Source organism: Diplotaxodon limnothrissa, linkage group LG14 (genome assembly GCF_057381915.1).
Source record: "Diplotaxodon limnothrissa isolate DT_005_m linkage group LG14, D_limnothrissa_male_GT1.1, whole genome shotgun sequence".
In the NCBI taxonomy this organism is placed as follows: Eukaryota; Metazoa; Chordata; class Actinopteri; order Cichliformes; family Cichlidae; genus Diplotaxodon; species Diplotaxodon limnothrissa.
In genome coordinates this window covers 19,262,960-19,286,992 of record NC_140609.1, presented here as the reverse complement: position 1 = coordinate 19,286,992, position 24,033 = coordinate 19,262,960, and the positions used below count along the sequence as shown (strand labels likewise).

Sequence of the window (24,033 nt, the reverse complement as noted above, 5' to 3'; positions counted from 1 at the left end):
TAGTTTATTGAAAACTAAAGTTTCACTGCAAACATTGCACATGTTCAAACTTTACTCTAAAAAATTTTTTCACAGTATTTCTTCTTGTAAATTAGTGACTGTGCACCCACCCAATACTATGTGACACTTTATCCTAGGACATGGCAAACATTAGCTCAATCCATTAGCTCCATTTATTAAAACTTTACTGAAAAGATTCTGTGCTTTTGGCCTGCAGGGCCAGAAAGATTATCTGGACAGTTTTACTGCAGGTCCCTGTTCTTGTAACAGTGTTTACACTATGAATCACAGACTGACTGTGCTAGTTCCTTGTAGATGAGGACCTGGGCAATTGGGTATATTGCCTGTACTATAGAATATGGCTTAAGTGCTAAAATGTTAATGTGCATACCTTTTATTATTCAGCATACACAATTTTTCCCAAACATTTAGTAGTCTGTCAGATTATAGAAATATATATATATTTATTGAGTTGCATTAGATTTCATAGCATTTCTATCTAAACATTAAGCAGACAGATAAACCTGATTACAAACTATGACAAATCCTGTAAATAAAACATTCACTCCACTATAAGATAAAATTAGGACTTTGTCTAGAGGCATAAAAAGTTAACTTTGATTTGGGACTGTAACACAAGCATTTTGAATTAGAACCTTTTTCAGAAGAACAACATGAAGTGGAATGTATAAAAACAAGTAAAAAGTAACAAATTATGAACAACATCACCATATGGTGATGGAAAACAGGAATAAAAACATACAATTTAAATGAGTTGCCATAATAACTGCTTGTTTTTTGAAACGATTCTGATTACATAACAATTACAGTAGGGTAAATAGCACAATAATGAATTAAAAGCCATATGGCATGATTTGCCAATCCTGAAGGTGAATCCACTTCGAGAAAACCTAGAGTCCCAGATCTTCTTTCTTTATGCTGCAACCCAACAGGACATTTCCAGATTCCACACACTCTGACACACATGGCGCTAAAATGTAAACGTAAGTTATTATATGAATAAGGTGAGGGCTGATTTTTTTTGTGGTTTCAAACAGTGTTTAAAAGAATACTTGATTTGATATTATCATTGTTTCTACCATTTTGAGCATGGATCCATGAGGCAGCCTTCATAGCCAGAAACTCCCACTCATCCTTTGCATCCACCTTGAAAGCATGAAGCCAGACCAGAGCCAGAATGGTGGCCCACACTTCACTGTTGGCCTAATTCATCAAATGAACACATTAAAATCATGATCTCACTTTCTACAACTTTGCTAACATAAAGTAAAATAAGGCACTGAAATGTTCAGTAGAAGTTCTGACTGATGAGAAAACACTCTGCAGTGCAGCTCCGTGGATAGTTAGGAGTCATTACAACCAATATTTTATCCTCTAATATTTACAGATTTGTTTTCATGCAGCAAGGCAGGGGCTACATTTAGTTTACTTCTTTTTGTTATGTTTGTTATATTGTACTCCCATGTTTTTAATTGCGTCCTATGTTTTTTTGATCAAATTATCCAATCAATTTTGTTTTAAATCTCATATTATCATTTTGTGTTATTACGTAAATTGACAGCCAGTGTTAACTTTGAGAGAAAATGTTGATTTAGTTTTAGTCAGTTGTTTTACTAAACATTTATTTTTATTTATAATTTAGCCGTTGTTACAGGAAAAATGATTCTATGTTTCTTTACCTTCTTTTAAATGTACAAAGATGCCTTTTGTCTGCCCTCTGCCTATGGTTAGATTAGTTTAGAATTATCTTTTTAGACTTTCCCAGCAAACACATCTTGTTTCTGGGACATATTGTTTTAGATTGTTTTATCTTCCCTAGCTCTCTGCTGACGAGACTAGCACCATATATGGAGTTGTTTTATTTTATCTGTTTATTATTTGTTATCCTGTTCTCACTGTCTCTGTGCTCTGTGCCTATAAAAATTACCAAGCCACTGTGCATGGTGTGAGTTGTTCTTAGCAGCTCACCCGTGTACACGTTTGATAAAGAAAGTAACTTTGTCTCATTGTGTCTTTATTTCTCCTGGGTCTTTTACAGAGTTTTCCCCCAACATTTCTTGGTCCTTCGGAGCCGGAGCGCCTCCATCGTGTCCCATCTCCGTGACCAGTCCACGTTGCTCGTCTGTCGACAGCCCACACACTAGGTGTGTGGTCAAAGACCAAGGGCGTTAAATTCGAGTCTTGGCCAACGTTCTTAGAAAGCGACCCACGGTGGTGGGGCCCGATCGAGGTGGACCAGACCCGGCGACACTGACCAGGTAGATACAGACACACTGACACAATCTTGCGTAAAATCGTATTTTAAATTCAGGGAATTTAAAATAGCGAAAGTAGCTCGTCGCGACTGGAAGCTCCCCACTTCTGTGGGTTTAAAGTAGCTCGTCGGCTGGTAGCTTGGAGCTCGTCGACTGGAAGCTCCCCACTCTTGTGGGTTAGGTTTGGAGCTCTGGGTAGCTCCCCCAGCTGAGTCAAGGGAATAAGTAGCTCGTCTACAGAAAGACTGGCAGCTCCCCTTTATTATAAGGGTTCCGATCGCGCGAATAAGTGTGAATGTATGCGTGTGTATTGTTGTAACTAACGGAGCAAGCTGAATTTTCACGGTCCGATAAGAGACTGAGCTGCTCCTACTGTGTTTTTCTTTTACTGCTATTCACTGACGTGCTGGTGAGTTGAGAGAACGGTCGAGTTCCGTCTCGTAAAGTTCACACCGCTTTTGGAAATAGTCCGAAAGTAGAAGGGCGTGTGAGCAACCACTCTCGTCTCTAATACCAGCGAAGGTGATAGCAGCTGTATTGTGTATATATTACTTAAACAAAAATAAGTAAATACATAAATAAGATGGGTAATCAAGCAAGTGAAATTAAAACTCACTCCTGCTGACGAGCAGTGGTGAGAAAAGAAAAGTCCAGACGCCGGACAAAAACAGTGTCTGTAAACTGAGAGATTTAAGAAAACAAAATATAAACAGTCGGGAGAACAGAATCCAACTGCCAGTTTAGTAAAACCAGAAGACGAGACACTGTGCAGTTCCCACAATCCTTTTAGTAAACCATCACCCATTCCTGCAGCCGCATCTGCAGCAACACCCATATCAGGAAGAACATAATAATCCCTTATTAAGTGAAAACTAGAGATCACAGTAGTTTTGTAGTAGTTTAAAAGGGTTGAAAACAGACCCCACTGAGTAGATATAAATATAAAAAGTACGAAATAAAGATGAAGGGAAAGTTACAGTAGAAATGATCTTTAGAGTATTTGAAATTAATAATAGCAAGGATAACAACCTGTAAAGTGATATTAACAATGAAACACAGTTGGCATGATGACCATGCCCACAATGTATAAAATGAATATAAAGCAAATAATTCACACGAAAATATTTTAATAAAATAAATAAGGTATATTAAGGCTGTGTCACTGTTCAGCCAAGGACAGTGTGTGAAAAGGTAACTGTCTCCACCCTGGGAAAAGGATGATTCTGCAGGTCATCTGAAGCCCTTGATGGATACAAAATAAAATATAAATAATATATTATAATAGAACTGCCTGGTCCGCCATGCAACAGAGAGAACAAATGTGACCGCAGATTGGATGAATTCAAAATTATCTGTTTGCTGAATAAGATGATCCTAACTATCAAATTGGCTCAGTAGTAGTATAGTGGTACACACTGATAAAATATTATAATATGCTATTGCTGTTATATAAGACAAAGAGGATAATACTAACAATGACATAATATTAATATGAAGAGGCACCTTAATCGGTTATGATGTAAGGTGGATAATTGTTAAGCAGTAGTCTGCATCAAGCTTAAGGTTTGCTAAAACTCAGTGTAATGACATGTGAGATGAAGACAATACAGAGAATAACTAAACTAATGAAGTGCATAGAGGCACTTGACCAGCTTGAAACCTATCATCCTAGAATGACACATTGCTGAGATAGAGCACACCTATAATAACAACCAATAAGCAAAACCCTGTAGACAACAGCTAAAACTACAGGATTGAGAAGCTGAATTAAATATGTAGACACTGCTAAGCTGATGAGCATGTTACACATTTTCTTTTCTTTTTATTTATTTGTTTCTTTTAGAGCAGAAGCTGCTGTAACACACCCAAAGAAAGACTCTAGGTCTGACCAACCGTCTCAGTCGTGGGCAAAAAGATGTCAGTCAATAAAATTCTAAAAGATAATTTGTTGACAAAAAATATATCAAGAGATAAAAGATAAAACAGTCCAGTGTCCCACTTATAAATTGTATAAAAACACACAGTCCCAAGGCCAGAGCCAGCTATGCCACACAGCCAAGTTGCACTCCACATGTTGCCTTTAACAGGGTTAGAAGTTGTCCTTGGAGACCCACCACCCTGCAAGCATATAGTCAGTGGTCACTCAAGCCTCTGCAACCCAGCTGCCTTTAGGCTGTGGCATATAATAGGCCCTGGCCTGCACAGAGAGACAAAACGACACACCTAATATAAAATTCATAGGGCAAAACCCGTCCATCCCAAACATATCTGATTTCATCACATTACATACCTGCACAGAGAGACAAAACAACACAGCAGTGTTTGTAGTGTGGGCTATAAGAAGACCGGTGTATCAGTGCAATCAAGTACACCTGCCTCTAATTAGTCCAACCCCATTCCAGCCATTGGCTCACCAAAAATGTGACACACACAAAACCACTCCCAACCCAGTGCAACTTCACACAATAATATGGAGCTGAATTAACACAGGCACATTAGTCTACCATGTTACAAGCTGCATGCTATTACAAGCCAACATATGCAGACTTCTGCCTTGTTCGGGTGGCAGCATTTTTCTTTTTTCTTTTGTGTCCTGACACGTTTATGTTTTTTGGTTTTGTTTGATTATTTTGTTGGTTTTGGAAATGAATTTAAACGAACTTGTGACCATACTTGAGAATCACAGTGACACATAGTGATTAGGCATATGATTGAAAAATGCCTAGGTTTAGAGCTGTGAGCTATGAGCTGTGAGCAATGCAAAGTTAAATATATATATTTGTATAAATGGGAAACAACCCTAACTTGAAAGTTTGAAATGTGTGAGATCCATGCATTGTTTGAAGAACTAGAAATTATCTAAAACTGCCTTAAGTGAAAATGTAGAGTTGCATCTATTCTCCCAAACAAAAAAACAAAAAACAAAAAAAGGGAGAAGCATTCTGTAACTTAAAAATAAGGCTGACTGTTGACAACAGACTAAAACACTAATTCGCAGGTGGCTATCAGGAACAGAGAGGCGAGCAAAGTCACAAACACCAAGGCCGCAGACAGCCACGCAGAAACAGCAGATAACATAGAGACAACGCCTGCTAGAACCGTGGAGAGGAAGGTCACTTCACACGAGATTGTTGCGCATGTGAAATACACAAAGATAAACAAATAACCATTTATATAGACAGCCAGTATGTTTTCTCTGCTGTGCATCATTTTGCAAAAAATCTGGAAAACCAGAGGAATGATTACACCAACTGGCAAACCAGCATGCCAACCTCTTACAACGCCTACTGACTCTTTCATTACTACAGGCAACAATTTTGCTGACAGAGCAGCAAAATAGGCGGCACAACAGGCAAACATCACATTGATGGCAGTAAACACACATCAGATTCCACTGGATGTGTTGAAAAATGAACAAAAAGCAGCAAGCACAGCAGAGCAGGCAAAATGGCTAAAACACGGTGCAGTTCTGACAAACGACTTAATGATGTGTTATGGCAAGCCAGTGTTGCCAAAATTCCTCCACAAAATGGCGGCATTAGTGACTCATGGCTGTACGCATTTGTCAACGGGGGGACTGACCAGTATTGTCAACTCTCATTTCTACACTGTAAATTCTACACTGTAAATTTTGAAACCTCAGCAAAACAATTTGTCAGAACGTGCATGACGCGTCAAAAATGTAATGCTCAGGGAAACCTGAGACCACACAATCCATATGGACTTTATTGAGCTAAATGAATGCCAAGGGTAAAAATACACCCTAGTGGTTATAGATGTATTCTCAAAGTGGCCAGAAATCTACCCAGTGAAAAAGGCAGATACAATTTCAGTAGCAAAATGTATGTCTAAGTTGTAGGAAAATAAAGAGATGATTGTAAATGACGAAGAATGTAATGATGTCTATCAAGTGTCTTGCAGATCACAGCCCGGTGACTGGGTTCTGATCAAAGTGCTCCAAAGGAAAAACTGGAGCTTGCAAAATAGCGGAACGACCATCTTGCATCCATCAGAGCCAGTAAGTGAAGCCATCTAAACACAGCTGACGGCAGGCTTGCCCACTTGTTGTGATCTCGCCCGGTGGAGGGGTCAGCTTTCCTGGCCGGGGGGTCTACTCGCGACAGGAGGGTGTGTCCCGTCGTCATGAGGTGGTGGCTCTTAACAACTGCAGCGGCCCTGACCATGGCCGGGCTCCTCATCTTTGCTTCCGTGAGGGACAATAAGTCACGTTATATGGAGAAAAGGCAGACACTGTATGACAAAGGAAAGTACACCAAGTTTCCCCATGGCTATGCCACTAATTTCTGGTGGCAGTTTATGAACACTACAGCTTACTTGAATAATAAAACTGACTGCTATGCAAATACATATACACTTTCTGCCCACCAAGGAACGAGAGGAAGTGTATGGACTGTTCACTCAACGAAACCTGTGCCAGTAACGCGACACTGATGAGCCTCAACTGTCGCTCCAACTACAGCTCCCGAATGATACTACAAACAAAGACTCATTACCAGACAGGATGTGCACGGACGGCACCAAGCAGTAAAGGAACCAGAGTTTCGCATCTGAGGAGGAGTGAAATTCTTACAGAGCTTGATCCCCGGCATTGGAGTTGCCGAGGTGCGGGATCATGTGGAAATCAACCGATATGCTCTGCTACGACACATCAACTTGACTAAGACCCTGGGAACCGCCTTAGCAGGAGAACAGCAGGCCATCAGAACGATGGTGCTGCAGAACAGACTGACACTAGACCTGCTAACAGCATCACAAGGAGGAGTTTGCAAGCTGATCGGGGAAACATATTGCACTTTTATCCCTGATGGATACAAAGCTGGAGGAGACATTTATGAAGCTTTGCAGAATTTGTCCATTCTGCAAAAATATGTCACTGACCACACATCTGGAGCAGCTACACCGCCATGTCTAAGAGTAATGATTTCAAAGATGATAACAACTACAATGACTGCTTATGTTGCCGTGCCTCAAGAAGACCAGCATCCCGTTGCAATTCTGTTAGAGGAGAACTTGTAATAACTGCTAATGAATGACGTGGTGATTAAAAATGACTTCTGCCTTTTTCAAGTGATCATGCACTGATTAACACATTAGTAGTTTATGCAGGTACAATATAAGGTTTTCATCATTTTATTTTTTGAAGTTTTCATTTTAAATATGAAGTTTTCATCATTTTACATATAAAGTTTTCAATTTAAGGTTTGCATCATTTTAAATATAAGGTTTTCATCCTTGTATTTTTTGAAGTTTTCATTTTACATATTAGGTTTTCATCATTTTCAAATACAAAGTTTTCATTTTAGTTTTCATTCTTTTATTTTTTGTAGTTTTCGTTTTAAAATATAAGGTTTTTATCCTTTATTTTTTGTAGTTTTAGTTTTATTATTTTTTCTTGTTTATTCCACTTGTTATTTCATTTACTATGTTTTTCTTTTTATTATTTTCTTTTGTTTTATTCTTTAGACCAAATGACTTCCATTTCTGCTATGCTGACATTTTGAAAATTAAAAAATTGCTAAAGATGCTTAATAAATAACCTTCACAGACAATTGTTGTATACATTTAAAATAAGTTAAAACAGGAGGGAATGTTACAGGAAAAATGATTCTATGTTTCTTTACCTTCTTTTAAATGTACAAAGATGCCTTTTGTCTGCCCTCTGCCTATGGTTAGATTAGTTTAGAATTATCTTTTTAGACTTTCCCAGCAAACACATCTTGTTTCTGGGACATATTGTTTTAGATTGTTTTATCTTCCCTAGCTCTCTGCTGACGAGACTAGCACCATATATGGAGTTGTTTTATTTTATCTGTTTATTATTTGTTATCCTGTTCTCACTGTCTCTGTGCTCTGTGCCTATAAAAATTACCAAGCCACTGTGCATGGTGTGAGTTGTTCTTAGCAGCTCACCCGTGTACACGTTTGATAAAGAAAGTAACTTTGTCTCATTGTGTCTTTATTTCTCCTGGGTCTTTTACAGAGTTTTCCCCCAACAGCCGTCTAAATTCAGATGTGGTCAGCTAAATATTATAAGATTATAGTAGATGTAGTTTATTCAGCTGATTAAAATCTAATGTAAAGTGTAAAGCTTTGATGTGTTTTTGCTGGTAAGAGATCCTCCAAATGGTTTACAAAGCATCTTATTTTCTTTGATATGACATGCAAAACCTGTCCAGGTCTTCTTTTCCTTCCGAGTTTTTAACTTTTATCATGTTTTGATGATAAACAGGGAGCATGGGAGTTTCCTCCTGCTTGTCGGTGGCAGATCAAATTGTGGGTGTCTAACTAATCTAACAAGGAGATTCCTTCTGATTTTATCACTTCCAAATTCGTCTCACCTTCCTACACAACTTAAGTTCTGATTGGATTTCGTCTCTCTAGAAAATTTTCATCTCGTTTTTATTCGTCAGTGAAACTGTTAATACATTTCAAGTTTTTGTCTTCCTGCGTTCGTTTTTATTGTGTTTTGTTTTTCCCCTCACAAAGGTTATTGATGAAAATTATGACAAAAATGATTAGTCAGCAAAATTCGACCCACCGTTCTGGGTTTGATCTTTTCCACCTGCTCACTGGTCTTTCCCAGTGCAGTAGCCAGATCTGGATCAAGCAGCCAGGAACCAGACGCCTTCTGGAGGGAGACTAAGTGCATGAAAGGGTCTCTGGGTAGTTGCTTGGGCAACGCAACTGGAAAATCAAAGATTAAACAAAAACCAGACCTCAATATGGTGATAGATAAGAAAACACAATTCTACATGACAGAGGAAAGCAAAAATGTGACAAACAGTGTACATAAGGCTTCCACACAGCAAATTAAGGGTTTTAAACAGAAACTGAAGAAAGACTAAAACTGGAAAGAAAAAAAAGATAGCTTTATTTTTTTCAATGTGTATACCACAAATAGGTTGATATTATTAATGTTTCTATCAAACAATAGCTTCTGAATGTAAACAGCAAGTAGATTTGAGATGACGCACACACATACTGAGGATCATATAATTTCCTCTGTGGGTATTATATGAGCCATATTTATAGAACAAATATTTTTTGGAGCTTACAGTCAGCTTTTTTCGTACCCAACATAGATTTTACTGTAAGGTAGGCATTCATCACCATGATGTTTACATAAAAACAGTATATTTAAAATATTATATTTGAATTTGTTCAAATATTGTTTAAAAGTTGGGTCAAGACATTTGCTGAAGAATTTGTCATTAATTGGACTTAAAGGGACTTTCATAGTTTTTACTCTTTTCTACAGAAAAAACTGAAAAGTTCCAAACTATAAAGTGACACATTAACACCTCCTACGGCCCACGTGTACACATATGATCTAAATCCTCTCTAAATCCCACAAAGACATGGCAGCTGGAAATACAAACCACATATAGAGAGACTTGTAAAGAAACTGAGACTTAAACTTCGTTTTTTCTTCCGTAATAAACAGTGCTTTTCTTTTGCAGTAAAAAAAACATCTTGTCACTGCAACCTTTTTATCTGTGTTAGATTATGGTGACATTCTGTATATGAACGCTTGGACAGGATGTATCATGCTTCCTTGAGGTTTATTACCAACTGTAGATATCTGACCCATCACTGTGACTTGTACTTAAGAGTAAAATGGCCTTCTTTGGCCATTAGAAGACAGGGGCATTGGTACACTTTTATTTATAAAGCTATGCTAGGATTGCTGCCTCCTTATATTTGTACTTTGGTCACAAGGACAAATAGTGGTTCTTACTCCTTGCGTTCAAATGATCAGCTGCTGCTGTCTGTTCCCCTTGTCCGCACAGAGTTGGGTAAGAAAGCCTTTGTCCACTGTGCGCCTTTTTCGCGTAACCTGTTACAGAAAGACTGGAAATTGACTGAACTGTTGTCTTTAAATGTTTTTAAAACTAAACTCAAAGGCCTACAGACTGCCTCAATAATGTGTAATTGTTTTGTGTAATTGTTTAACTTTGTTCGTATGTATTTGTTTGGAAATGTGCTGCCTCTTGGCCAGGACTCCCTTGAAAAAGAGGTCTTTGATCTCAACGGGACATTCCTGGTTAAATAAAATAAAAATACAAGTTTCAGATTTGAAATCACAGTTTTAACACAATCTTAAATTTGACATAACAATTTAACATTTAAAATATGACTAAATAAGAAAATGACTTTCACACAGGTGGAATCACGGACGGAAGATGAACTCTGTATTAAAATGTAGATAAAAATGAGACATTTCAAATCCTTTAACTTGTTTTGACCAGTTACCCATCCCACATTTCATTTTAGAACTTTAGATAGCTTGTCTTAAACTTCCATTCAGCTTGTACTTACAGTCTTGCAGGGAACGATTTCAGGTTTTTATTAAGAAATAAAAACAATTACTGGATTGTGATTTTACTGCGCAGATGTGTGGTGTTCTGTCATTCACTCTTTACTTACCCCCACGCCGCGGATTACCGTTTTTCTTTCCATCTACCATGAAATCAAGATGAAAAACATGGAGTCAGCAATTTCATAATAGTAAATGAAAAAGAACAAATAAAGTACAGACATTATAAACAGCCCAATACAATGACTATGATAGCAAATACTGCTGATGCTGTCCATAGAGCATTTCATATTTAAATTTTTCAAGTTAAACAGAGTAAAACAGAAAACATTTATTTTTAGAAATGCACTGATGTGCAGATGTGTGTTACACTGACATTCAGCTTTTACTTACACGTATCTGGTAATGAACACATTGCCCTGCAGGAGCCAACCAGGATGTTAAAAAATGAGATTAAAATCTTTTATAAGAATTTTTTCAAAGGGCGTTTTTCATGTCATTGATTTAAACACTGATTAAATGTATGGGATCTTCATGTGGTCAGTCCGGATGCTTGCTCACCTACCTCCATGGTCCCTGCAGTATTTACAAAGCTTGATCACCATGCTTGATTTGTCAGATTGTTTAATTATTCATTGTTCTTCTGTGTTTAGTTTCTTCCTATCAGTATTTTTGATTCTTTGTAACAAACCCTTTGAAGAAAACAAGCCACATTTTGCTTTAACTGGCATGTTTTTGGATTCTGACTTCAGGAACCTCTAAACTGGTTCTAATGTTCTGCTCCAAGTTATCATTGAAGTACTTTTATTCATGTTCATCTGCCTTTGTCTTCAGGTTGTGTGTGACAATTAGTTTTTGCTTTTGTAGTAACAAATGTATAATTCCTCTAATACTCTTCATACTCAAAACTAAAATCTTCTGATTGCTATTTTTTTAAAAATACGGGGATACTGCCGTGTCTCTCTGCTCTTAACATTATCACTGCCCTGCTTTCATTCACTCAGCTGCAGGTATACATGTGTTAAATCTCAGGGATGCAGCAAACGTCCATGCACACACGTACCTTCCAACGCCAATAACTCTGCTTTGTACTTACCTCTTCTTATAGGATGACCATGCAATACTGATCCAAATCTTAGTGTCACTTTAAGATAAAAAAAAAAAGAAAAAAAAAAAGAGTGAGGGTATGAGGTCTGGATTGGACAGGAAGAAATGCAAAAATTGTTTGTTGTACTTTCATTCAGGTTTTTACTTCTTGCTAGTTTCTGATCTTTGGAGATCACTTTGGAAAACAAGCAACTACTACCTAACTACTTTGTTTTTAAGTTAAGTTTTTTAGGATTTAGAATTAACTCTATTATTCTGCAATTAAAGCAGTCATTACATTCACCTCATTGAAGTTCAGCCATCTTTATCTTCAGAGCTGTGGCTCACAGAGTTTTAGTTTGGGGATTTAAAATAAACTCACTGGGTGTCGGAATATTTCTGCGCACAAGAGGTCCTTGGATCACCCTGCTGTTGTCTTTGTTGACAGCAATGAAGGCAGTGAAAGAACTGCTCACTCCTGATTGGACACTGAGCCGCACCAACTTTTTCTTCACTTCTCCATCTTGCTGTCCTCTACTCTCTCTCTCCTCCAACTCCAGTGAGCGAATCAGAGTACGAGCACCCAACCTGTGGACTGTTAATCTGCAGACATGACACAAAAAAAACATCTTCTGTTCTAATGTCTATCATTTTACTAGATTAACTTATCAGTAACTTTGTCTATACCACTGCATCCTCTTCAGGGTCCTACAGAGGTGAAGTTTAATCCACCACTTTGGTAAAGAATCACAATGATAACATACCAAGTTTATCTGAAGACAGTAGAGTGATCCAATATATACAAGGATACAAACATACATACATTGAAATGCATGCATGCATTCATGAACTTTAGTTAATCAAGTTTAGTTCTTAAATATTATAAAGTGTTTACTGTATAGTGTAGAAATTGTTTAATGTATAATGTTACCATTTTTATTTTAATGAAATGACGTGTCCCCATTCTTATGTTTACTTTTTAGACACTCATCATCAAGCTCAGCAATAATAAGGTTCTAGATGTTAGAGTTAAATTACCCTTTAAATTTTTGGTTAAAACAGCTTCATTTATTCCCGTGTTTTCTGAATCATGAAATTTGAACTACAGGAAATGAAGCCAGTTGGTTTTGGGCAGATAATGGCTGCAACCATAGCTGGACTGGCCATCGGGCATTTGCCCGGTGGGCCGCTGGCGATTTTTTGTTTTTATGGGCCGATGGATTTTTTTTTAATTTTTAGTTTTTTTTTTTTAGGAAGGGTATATATAATGAAAGGTGTTGGATTGGCCAATTGGTCATGATCGACTCTGGGCTGGACCAATTACAGCCGAGGAGGCCGGATGCACCCTCCCCCTTGTTTAGCAATCACGTGATTTTCGCGCATTGCATGCCGGGAACTCATGGCAAAACAATCCAAGTACCGCATCAAATGCAAGCATTTGCAGCACCGCAAAATGTTCATTCTCCGGTACCAATACCTTCTTGTTTTTACTTTGCCGCACAAAAAAGGAATGTACAAAACAAAAGGAGAACAATGCCGGTCCGTACAAAGACAGACTTGATGAAAAGTCAAAGAAAAGATACGAGGAAAAATCAAAGGTGTGAAAGGGTTAGACCCTTACGAGCACACAGAATGGACAAAAGACGTTAGCGTGCTGCCCAACTTTCACCACGCTCAGATTTATAATTATACGGTTCTTGGAGTGAGTGCACACACTCATGAAGTTTAGTAACTTCCGGTCACTGCAACAAGCCCAGGTACAGTTTACCGACGGATGGGTACAGGACCTTGAAATGCACCGTGTAGAACGAAAGGACCATCGTACGAACAAAGGTAAGTCTACCAGTCTCACAAATCGTCGTCATAAATACACATTCGTTAACCGTTTATTAATAGGACCTTTGAGCTCAACGGTAATTAATTAGTAGTGGAAATAATTTCTGGTAGTATTACAGAAATGTAGCAGTGACAATAATATTGTATGTTGTAATCGCACCAGACAATTAGTGATACAGAACAACTGTTTTATCCTGTGAATGAAAGTATATGTTTTTGTCAATGTACCATGGTAATAACAGAAGCGAAACGCAATATTGTGTCAGGACAATTCACTGCACGGATACAAGCGGCAGAAATGAGCTTCCTCCGAAGGGTGGCTGGCCTCTCCCTTAGAGATAGGGTGAGAAGTTCGGCCATCCGGGAGGGGCTCAGAGTAGAGCAGCTGCTGCTCCACATCGAAAGGAGCCAGCTGAGGTGGTTCGGGCATCTGACAAGGATGCCTCCTGGGCGCCTCCTGGGTGAGGTGTTCCAGGCATGTCCCACCGGGAGGAGGCCCCGGGGCAGACCCAGGACACGCTGGAGAGATTATATCTCTCGGCTGGCCTGGGAACGCCTTGGTGTTCCCCCGGATAAGCTGGAGGAGGTGGCTGGGGAGAGGGAGGTCTGGGCCTCTTTGCTTAGGCTGCTGCCCCCGCGACCGGGCCTCGGATAAAGCGGATGAAGATGGATGGACAATTCACTATTTATGCACAATAAATAAAGGAGCATAGCGCGACAATTTCTGTTCAGCGCCAGACTTGCTTGTAACCTATATCACCAATTATGTTAAGAAAAATGACGTATTAACTACTACAAAACTCTGACCTTTGTGGGAATGCTTGGAGCAGACTAACCTGTGAGCTGGAGTGTTCTGAGACGTTATATTTGGTATATCCAGACCATCCGTCGGCTCTTACTTCGAAACATGGCTTAAAAAATTTTTTTCTCTTCAACGACGTAATCCGATAAAAAACAAAAAACAATCTCTTTACCCGTCGGCTTCCCGTGGCTGTCATGCGACCGGCTATTGCAGTTAATAATACAACAGCTTCTTGCCATTTTTTGGGTTTCTTTTTATCGCCGTGTAACTTAGTTCAATTGAAAGCCTGCGTGCGCTAGTACCTCTTGCCACAAGTTCCCAGAATCCTTTGCGGTTTTACCCCTGAATGACGTCACATTTTCAATCTTTATCCTGGTGGGCTTGTCTCTAGTCAAAATGCCCGGGCCGATTTTTTGTCCCAGTCCAGCCATGGCTGCAACTGGAATATTAAATGAGTAAACCCTATTGTCAGAATATCAAACATAGAAATACACTGTAATTCATCATTGTTTCTAATGATGTATAGATGGAAAAAAAGGATGTGGTAAAACCAGGTCATAAAAATATCAAAGATATGCACAGTAATATGTTTGTGCATCTTAAATAAAGTAAACCAAACCAAAAGGGTGCTGTTGTTATTAAACTTTGTTTTACCCAGTGTCCTCTGCAGGTCTGAAACTGAAGTGCAGCTGGTTCTCAGAGGGATGACCTGCCAGGCTGTACTTCACCGTCACACAGCCCTCTGCTGCCTCTGAGCTCTGACACAGAATCACAGGGTCAGAAGTCACGTTAATTACTGTCATTAAATACCTAAACAACAACATGAGAAGGTGCTGCTCTTACCTGTCCACTGAGCTGGGCATAAATCAGTGACCTTTGACCCTGGAAAAGTGCAGTGATTGGTGGAGAGAGGACAGTGACAGACACTTCCTTTGGTAAATCCCATGTGACTGAGATGTCGACCACAGTCGGCTGCAGAGCAAATCGCAGCGACTGCATCACCTGAAAAATAATGAAAAACTCTCCAAATATAAATCCTATACATATAACAAATATGTATCTGCTGCAATCTTTAATGTGACTTCTAATTGTGTTTCATGTCTTACTTTTGCTTGCATCCTGTCAGTCCCTGTGATGAACTGAGCATGACCTCCTCCTTCCTTTGCCATCCCATTGATGAGAGCAGAACTGGCCCCTTCCCCAATCCCAAAAGAGAAACACCTGCAATACAACAGTTTTCTTTAAGTACACAGAGGACATGTATTGTGTAGATATGGTTGTGTTTTTGTGGTTTCACCTGTGGGAATCTGAGTTCTTCTTCACCAGATCTATCACTTCTTTGGTGTTTCCCACCTCTCCATCAGTAAAGACAAACAGCTAGAGAGGAGAGTTGGCACATGAAGACATAACATCAGACCCAGAAACACACAGCTTGTTCTGAGAGCTGAGTTAGGTTTCTGTCAAAGGAAAATTGTACATAGTGTATCCAGCTACATGAAATGTGCTGGATTTTATGGATCACTAAGCAATCCACATGTCTACGTGACTTTTCACATAAACTCTTGTGTGATAAACTTATTTAGCAACTAACCGCTTCCTGTTTTCTGAGAACAGACTTAGAGAAGAACCTCAGCTCTGAGTTCCCGGAATAAGTTTGTTACCTTTGTACACACACAAGCTTGTATAAATAAAGAACGCAGTAGGTCTAACCCGCCGCAAGGGTCTAAAGAAATAAACACGTGAAATAGGTTGAGTTCGCCGAAAGGAACTAAATTTAGACTGGTTTCAGAAGTAGCTGAAAGTACTTCGTGACAAATTATAAAAACGAGTGAATGTCTATGTCTATATGTGTTTTGGAAGTAAGTTGATTTTACAGCACAAATAAACTGCTGAACTACTTCCATCTTTGTGTATCCTGCAAAAGCCCACGTACTGGTGACAAAGGGGAAAGGTTGAGTTCCGCCTCATAAAACTGACACCGCTCCGTGAATCGCGCGGAGTAGAAGGGCGTGTCAGCCACCACCCCCGAGTCAAGTGTACCAGAGAAGGCTCTGCAGTTCTGTGACAATGGGGAATCAGCCCACCAAACTCACTGCTGACGAGCAGTGGCTAGAAAAGAAATGTCCAGGCGCCGGACAAATCAGTGCTTGTAGATGGAGAAATCCTAAGAAAACAAAATGTCCCACTTGGGAAGGGAAATGCAGCCCCTCAGTGCTAACACAGCTGAAGGAGGCTCTTTAAAAGAATTAGGAGAGAAAGGAAAGGAAAACGCACGCAAGAATCACAATACTTCCAGGCCTGGAAAGAAGAAGCAGTTAGGCGAGACGAAAACAAAAAGAAAAAAACAAGAGAAAAAAGATAAACAGTCAGAAAAACAGAACTTAACTGCCAGTATAGTAAAACCAGAAGACGAGACACTGTGCAGTCCTCGCAATTCTTTTATTAACGTCAGAGTTAGGCAAGCGGTAAGTAAGGTTAAGTTTCAAGGAAGTCTTGAGGAAACTGATCCAAGCCAGTGTGTGCGTTACCTGTCTAGGCTGACTGGGAATGCAAGGCTGACTGTAAATATGTTTGAGGGGCTCCAGGATCACTGTTCCTCCAAGATTAGCCTGGATCTGCTCAACGCTCTTCAGGGCCTCTTCCAAGGTCTGCTGAGTGTACTCCACACTCTTACTGCCATCACACAGACACCAATACACACGCATGTAACACAAAAGACACAAAAACATGAAAGGAATAATTGTGTTGGGCTGACAGATCTGAGCCTTACGGGAAGATGTGTTCATATCTGGACCCAAAACCATAGATGTTAAAATAGCATCCCATTGGTAAGCTCTTCAACAGGAGCAGTAGAGTATCCTTAAGAGAACAGGGAAAAGATGGTGAGTCCACTGTGTGAGAGGAACACTATAAAAAATTTATGACTGTAAGAACAGATACCTTGGCACTGCGGATCCGAGTATTACTCATACTTCCAGATCGATCCATTAAGAACACAAACTCTCCACATGAAGCCATTGAAGACATCACAGACTGGGAGAACTCAGGGTACAGACTCACCATCACCACTGGATCACCCATCAGAGAGCCTGAAAAATATTACGGACAGAAAAATAACCAAAAATTGTTTTTGCTGTTTACTCCAACATCTTTAACTACTGAGTTAAAGAAGACGGATAATGATTTTTTTTTTTTTAAATTTCAAAACAGCAAATCTCATTTTCACTCACCCGGCTCAGCAGAGGCCTGTCCTGCCTCCACCACAGCGGTGGGCTGGTGGGCGTCTTTGTAATAAATCAGCAGTTCAACATCTCTGTCAAACTTGTGTCCTGCAGCCAGTTTGACCTGCACACCACAAACACATTCATATTTAGTTCTCAGTTATAAGTACAGAGCAGACACAGCAGCACTCTACCTACCGTGGCCTGGGTTTGATCAGTGTTGAGGTACTGGAGAGGGTCCAGGGAACAGTTGGACTCTACTTTAGAGATTGGACGAGGAGAGGACACTCGGGCAGAGAAAGACAGACTGTAGGGCACCAGAGAGGCTGGAACAGAAGTCACCTGGACTCCTGCACCTTCACTACCTGTACTTGACATTAGAGATAGTTGCAAATCACTGTGGTACATTTTTACTGGGACTCATGCTTGTTACAAGCATGATTGTTTTGTGATAAATATTTAACTAAATTAATAAGTGTTGGATGATTTTCCTACCCTGAGGCTGGTATCGAGGGTTGAGCACAGCAGGCAGACAGAACCTCAGACCATCATCAGCCTGCACAGCCAGCTCAGTCACGTACTCCAACCTGATGGAGGCGCTCTCTCCTGGAGGCAGACTGCCCACACTCAGAGAGAATATATCTGGACTCTGATCACTCTCCTCCAATAGGAAGGCCTGCTGACCAGAGCTCAGAGCATCATCATACTCCTCACGAGCCTGAAGGACAGGTGACACATGTCAGTGACATTCACTGTGTTTATTGTTATTTTGAATCTTACTTATAATCAGGTTATATTTACTGTCCAGCTCACCTTCTGTTTCTCCTTCACCTCAGCTACAATCTGTGTCTGTCCGATCTTAGCACTGAAATGACAGACAGCAGCGTCTCCAGGCAGAGGGAAGACAACAACAGCCTCTAATGGTTTGTCCTCCTTATTCTCGTAGTTCAGGGTGGAGACCACTGTAGCCACATGGTCCCTCACCTCCAGCTCCACCTCAATGCTCTTCAGAGGAACTAAAAGAAACAGAACAATCATAAATACATAAACCATACAGGTTTTAAAAATGGTTGTTTCTTGTGTTACATTTCAGCCACACAAAAGTTAGCCATTAAACCAAGCTGGTACTTAAACATGACTGTCCAACAGTGTTGCAAAGTTTGTTTGTTTATTTATATTATTATTCATTTATTTATTTTTGTTTGTTTGTTTTTTGTATCCATCATTTTTCTTCTGTGCTTTTGTATCACAAGGATATACTCTGCATTAATCGTAGCCATATGCAGCAGTACACTACTGTCCAAGATGCATATGATCAACTTCACAGAGTAAGCTTGATGCCATCCAGAACTTTTCACCAGTGGGTGTGGGAGAAGCACAACATTTTCTTATGTATACTTTGGTCAGCAGAAGGTGAAAATGGCCATGAACCTCAATGCAATTTTCATGTTGATAACCTAAAGAGCAAATGACCATCCAGCTATTGAAATCGGTTTGTTGAGTATTGTCTCAGTCATGGGGAAATAATCATTTATTATTATGAGCCACTACAAATAAAAAAGTCATTACATTTGAATTTTAGATGAATGAAAAGAGGCTGGAGAGTAAACAGAAGCCCCTTTACTTTCTGTCAGTACCTGGTTCCTTCTGGAGAGTTAGCAGACCACAGCGGTTCATCATTGTACCTGTGAAACAGAAACATCTGAGGACTTAGTGTTGAAATAACATTCATAGGTGCTCTACATTTCAGACATTCTTTAGCTACAGGGCTCTAGACTAACTTTTTGCCATGGGCGTACCGGTACGCCTAACTTTTTAAAAGTTACGCCTAACTTTAAAAAGTTAGGCGTACCAGCACAAAAGTTAGGCGAACACAAATTTTATAATAATTTATACAATATAATGTGTTTTCTGGATACACTGTGCTTTTTCAGCATTCAAAGATTGATGACACCGTGTCAGAGCACTGGCTATGAATTTCAGAAGGATCAGGCCTTAACTTAACAGAAAAGTTAGCAATAGTTCTTTTCCTATTACAGCTACATCCACTTCTGTCGTGCCTAGGCTGCTCACAAGGGCTGGGTATCATCACTGATTTCTATAATCCATTCGATTCCGGTTTTCAAAGTCCCGATTCGATTCAACTTAGCCTCAGACAGTCAGAAATATTATAATTCTGATCATTTATCAGTACTGACTTCATCAGAATTGTGAACATCACAGCAGATGCCTTTGTGTGAAAGTAACTGAGAATAAAACACAGAAAAACATGAAGGAGATTTTCCTGGTCTGGCTTTTTATAGTAGATAACCTTAAAAATATTCTACAATGTTCTGCATATAAAGTTTAAATTTCTTCAGTATTGAACAACAGAAAAAAATTGGCTTTCTTGTCCGAGGTCATTTAAGTGAAAAAAAGAAAAAGACACCAGTCTACCGCTGTAAACAACGGTAGACTGGTGGGCAATAAGCGAATGAATAAAACTTTTCTTGAAGTAAAGAGAGATAGCTGTGCATGAAGTGTGATTTTAATAGTCGTGGAAGCAAAACAGCAAAATTCATGACGACATTGATCAAATGTGAAGCGCAGTTTGCTGCTTCTTTTGCTGCTGGCTCGGTGAATTTTGGTTGGAGAGAGACAAAACCTGCAGCTCAGAATCAGCGCAAAAAGACGTAAACACAGCGCGGACCGGACGCATCAGAATCGCTAAGCTCCGACAGCGTGTCCGTCTAAGGGCCGCCCGAGAAAGACAAAGTTGATTCTGATGGTCCGTTCTGTGTTTACGTCTTTGTGTGGAATCCGTGTACCTGCTCTCATTTGCCATTTGGTTGTTGTTGAAATGGTTTTGTGAGCTTTAATCTGAGAATCTGGCGTTTCTGGCCAAACACAGTTATATTTAAAAGTCTATTCAGGATTTAATGAATAATATCGCTTTATTCAAGCTACTCACCTCCCACTTCCACCTGCACTTTCAACTGGACCACGGCCAATCAGAGAGGTCCCGCCCCTGACTATCTCTGATTGGTTTAGTCCATGATAGGGGCAAAATGTGTGTCTGTTGTTGACCACAGGGAAGGTTGCAGATTTTATTTTATTTTTTTTTGTGTTCCTCTGATGACAATAACAAACAACGACAGCAGGACCTCCTCTCAAAAATCCAAGTTGGAACCAACCATTACTTTCACTCTTGTTATCTTCTTCCTGTGATCGACCTCACCGAGTTTAAAAACAGCATGAATATCTCAGATTTAATGGTTAATTGTAGCCACACAGACTTTGCTTATGGAATCACATCATATACATATAAATCATTGTGAAAGCATCTATATTACTACCCTAAGGTTGTCATGCAAGCATACAGAAATCTGATGTTACACATAATGTACAAAATATCATTCATTTTGCAAAGTTATAAAAACATGTTAATTCATTGTAAAACAAAAATGTTTATTTTTCTGTTACTTGCACTTTTATTCAATGTAGTTTACTCAAAAGCTTATTTACTATCATCTGAACACAAAGTGAGTTTTCAAGAATATCAAATACATATTATTTATGTTGTATTTATGACACAACCATCCAACCCAGAAATGCAATCTGTCCAGCATCTGTGGGGTTAGCCCTAAGACGTCCTCCTGGTAAGACATGCAGGAAATACCTCCTCTGTGCATCCTGGAACAATGTACCATATTTTCTTCACCAGTTTTTCACACTGATATTGTGTGAGCATCAGTGCTTTGTTCTCGGTTCTAAAAGTCCAGGAAACTGCCCTGTTTGGCCTGTTTGAATATTCATCCACATAGCCTCAACCAGTATTTTCTGAATGCCTCAAATTGTGGGAAAAGTTCAGTTTATAAACAACACCAGATCATTTCAAGAATGATCAGAAATTCACCAGAAGCAGAGCAGACTAGCTGCTCGAAAACCAGCAGAGTCACATGACAACATAATAAGACTTTGGAAGTACAGGTTTCACACGTTTCTGCCTGAAAACACTGGATTTAATAGTTAGACTAATACATTTTTACATGACAAACACGATGCCTTCTTTTTCTCAGTCAATGTCGGCCCTGCGTTGTTTTGGTTTAGTCAACAAAATTTCTGAGAAGTTAGAGGGCAAGTAAAATTCAACACAATCACACAATTATTCCATCATATTCCAAAATTCATTAAAAGCCATCCTTCACAGTTGACATGATACTTTCAACATATTTCTACTTTGGTTCACTTACTCTAGAAGTTGGATCTTAAACTGCTTAAACACCCAAGAAATTAAAGGACAACTACTCAACTGAAAAAACATTTCAAAGCAATGTGTCAACATCATGTTAAAAATGTATTTAAAATTATACATGACAGTTAAATGAAATTGGATTTTTCTTCTTGAACACTCACGTGTGCAGGTTTTTTTTTTTTCCCCTCATTCCACTGCATAATTCTGGAGAAATTTAACGGACATTTCTGGTCTAATTCAACATATTCAATCAAATATAACATCACATAAAAAATTAATTAAAATCATCCTTGACATGAAATTCTCAGTTGATTACTCCTCTGGGTTACTCCGCTACATGTGTGCCAATTTTTGAATATGACACAGTCCTGATCAAAAGGTTAAGACCAATTGAAAAATGGCGGATAAATAACTAAAATATTTTTGATGGTGCAGGCACAGTTTAAAGTGGAGCTGGAGTCTGTTTACGCACCGAATGAGCAAAGAGGCAGAGCCATTAGTTGGGGGAGAAAGAGACTGACAAATGAAATATGACGGATGAAACGAAAAGAAAAATGCAATTTCTACTAGAAAACAGTGAGCAGCTCATTTTGATAGACACGTATTTTCTTTTTCTTTACGATATTTATTATTTCTCATTAATACGACAAAGTATTTCTTATCCGATTACTCAATGGAATAATCGATAGATTAATAATCTATAGCTACAGCCCTGGTTGAATTTGAGTAACTGTCTTTTAACTTCTCGGGAATTTTGCAGTTGATTGAGATGAAACTGAGTGTTGTTGCGGTCACATTGAAGATTCCATTGAATTGTGAAGTATGAAGCACATTACCAGCGAAAGTGAAAAGAAAAATAAATGAAAACTTCACTGGGGAAAACAATGGTCCTGGAGCTTTATTTCTCTTAACTTCCTCTGTGCGTTTGTGTGGGTGTCTCGATTAGCGAACAAGAAGATATCCAACGCTTCACGGTAGGATAAGAGGCAGCTGGTTTCACCCCAACGCACAAATGATGGTTCACTTGACCGCGGTTGTTCTGTGCGCGCTCATAAAAAAAGGGGGTGGCTGGCGCTTTACTGCTCACGTGACACTTCTAATGGATTCCGCTCAATACATTAAGAGATTTAATCAGGTGAAGATGATTAAAAATCTATAGCGAACAGAATATGATAGTGACACGAATACTTGGAAATAAAGAAATACTTTGTGCAGAAAATTTCTTCTCATTTTACACACAATGTTGAAATTAAAATATTGAGTTTTTTTTAAATTTTATTTTAATGCTGAGTGCGCTCTCAGTACTGCTGTTTATTTCTAACGCACATCTGCATATTAGAACTCTGAAACATTGCAAAAATTGAATCTTGGCATCTACAAAGATTCGCATTAGATGCCACTAGAAACATCTGGATCACGTTACCACGCAGTGAAATGTTGGAAAACGCCATCAGAAAACACGAAAACCAGTTAAGCAGGAACACCGGGGTCTTCTACGCTCTGATAACTTCCAGTCGGAGGCGTTTTCTGTGCAGACAATTAATGGCATCTCTTTGTTATTGTGACAGAGTGACTGTGCACCTACCTGCTAGTACGTGACACTTTCAGAATCTAAGGCAATAGTTCTTTTTCACTACACACAAAATTATGCAGTTTTGTGCCACTGAATAGTTTTGAAACTGCTTTGTCTGGGATCCGAAAACATTTGTTAAAAGGCAGTAATGAAAACTGAAAAAGCAACCAATGACGTGACAATGAACTGAGCGACAAACTCATAAAAAATGGAATTAGGTAAAATCAACACGTGAGATATGAAAATATGGCCGCCAGTGAAGAATGATGCGCAATAGAAGCTTACCTCTATTGATAGACGGGTGTATCCTGATAGGTTTACTGCACTCCTCTGTTCTTGTAGCAATGTTTACGCCACAAACAGCAGACTTTATTGAAAAAAGTCACTGCTACCGGGTACGTCCCATTTCCTTGTTTTTTCCACCAACCGATATGCACTGGGTGGGCGGAGCGTCAAATTGCAAAACATTTTTCCTTTGGATTGTTTTTTTTTTTTTTTTTTAGAATTCCTTCTGTGTGTAACCGAGGACAAAGGATGAGTAAACGGGGCAAAGAAATAAATTGATCGTTTATTTATTACATTAGTTAGACATAATAATTCCCAGTCATTTCCAGACAGGACTTACAACACATCCTGCTGATATCCCAGCTGCACATGAGACTTACCA

The 24,033-nt window shown here is 39.2% G+C and overlaps 1 protein-coding gene across 1 annotated transcript; it reads right to left on the bottom strand.

Annotated features, from left to right (window-relative positions):
• Positions 1-911: 911 nt before the first annotated feature.
• LOC146618733 (von Willebrand factor A domain-containing protein 5A-like) lies at positions 912-23,720 on the bottom strand. The gene is made up of 19 exons (XM_085371240.1): positions 23,652-23,720; positions 19,197-19,244; positions 18,373-18,575; positions 18,055-18,277; positions 17,758-17,924; positions 17,569-17,683; positions 17,279-17,427; positions 17,109-17,197; positions 16,867-17,011; positions 15,636-15,715; positions 15,445-15,559; positions 15,182-15,340; positions 14,993-15,096; positions 12,083-12,303; positions 11,711-11,758; positions 10,725-10,757; positions 8,836-8,981; positions 1,101-1,224; positions 912-991 (listed from the first exon to the last, which is right to left on the bottom strand). The coding sequence occupies exons 2-19, from the start codon at positions 19,237-19,239 to the stop codon at positions 912-914; spliced, it is 2,244 nt and encodes a 747-aa protein (XP_085227366.1). The 5' UTR covers positions 19,240-19,244; positions 23,652-23,720.
• Between the last annotated feature and the right edge of the window lie 313 nt (positions 23,721-24,033).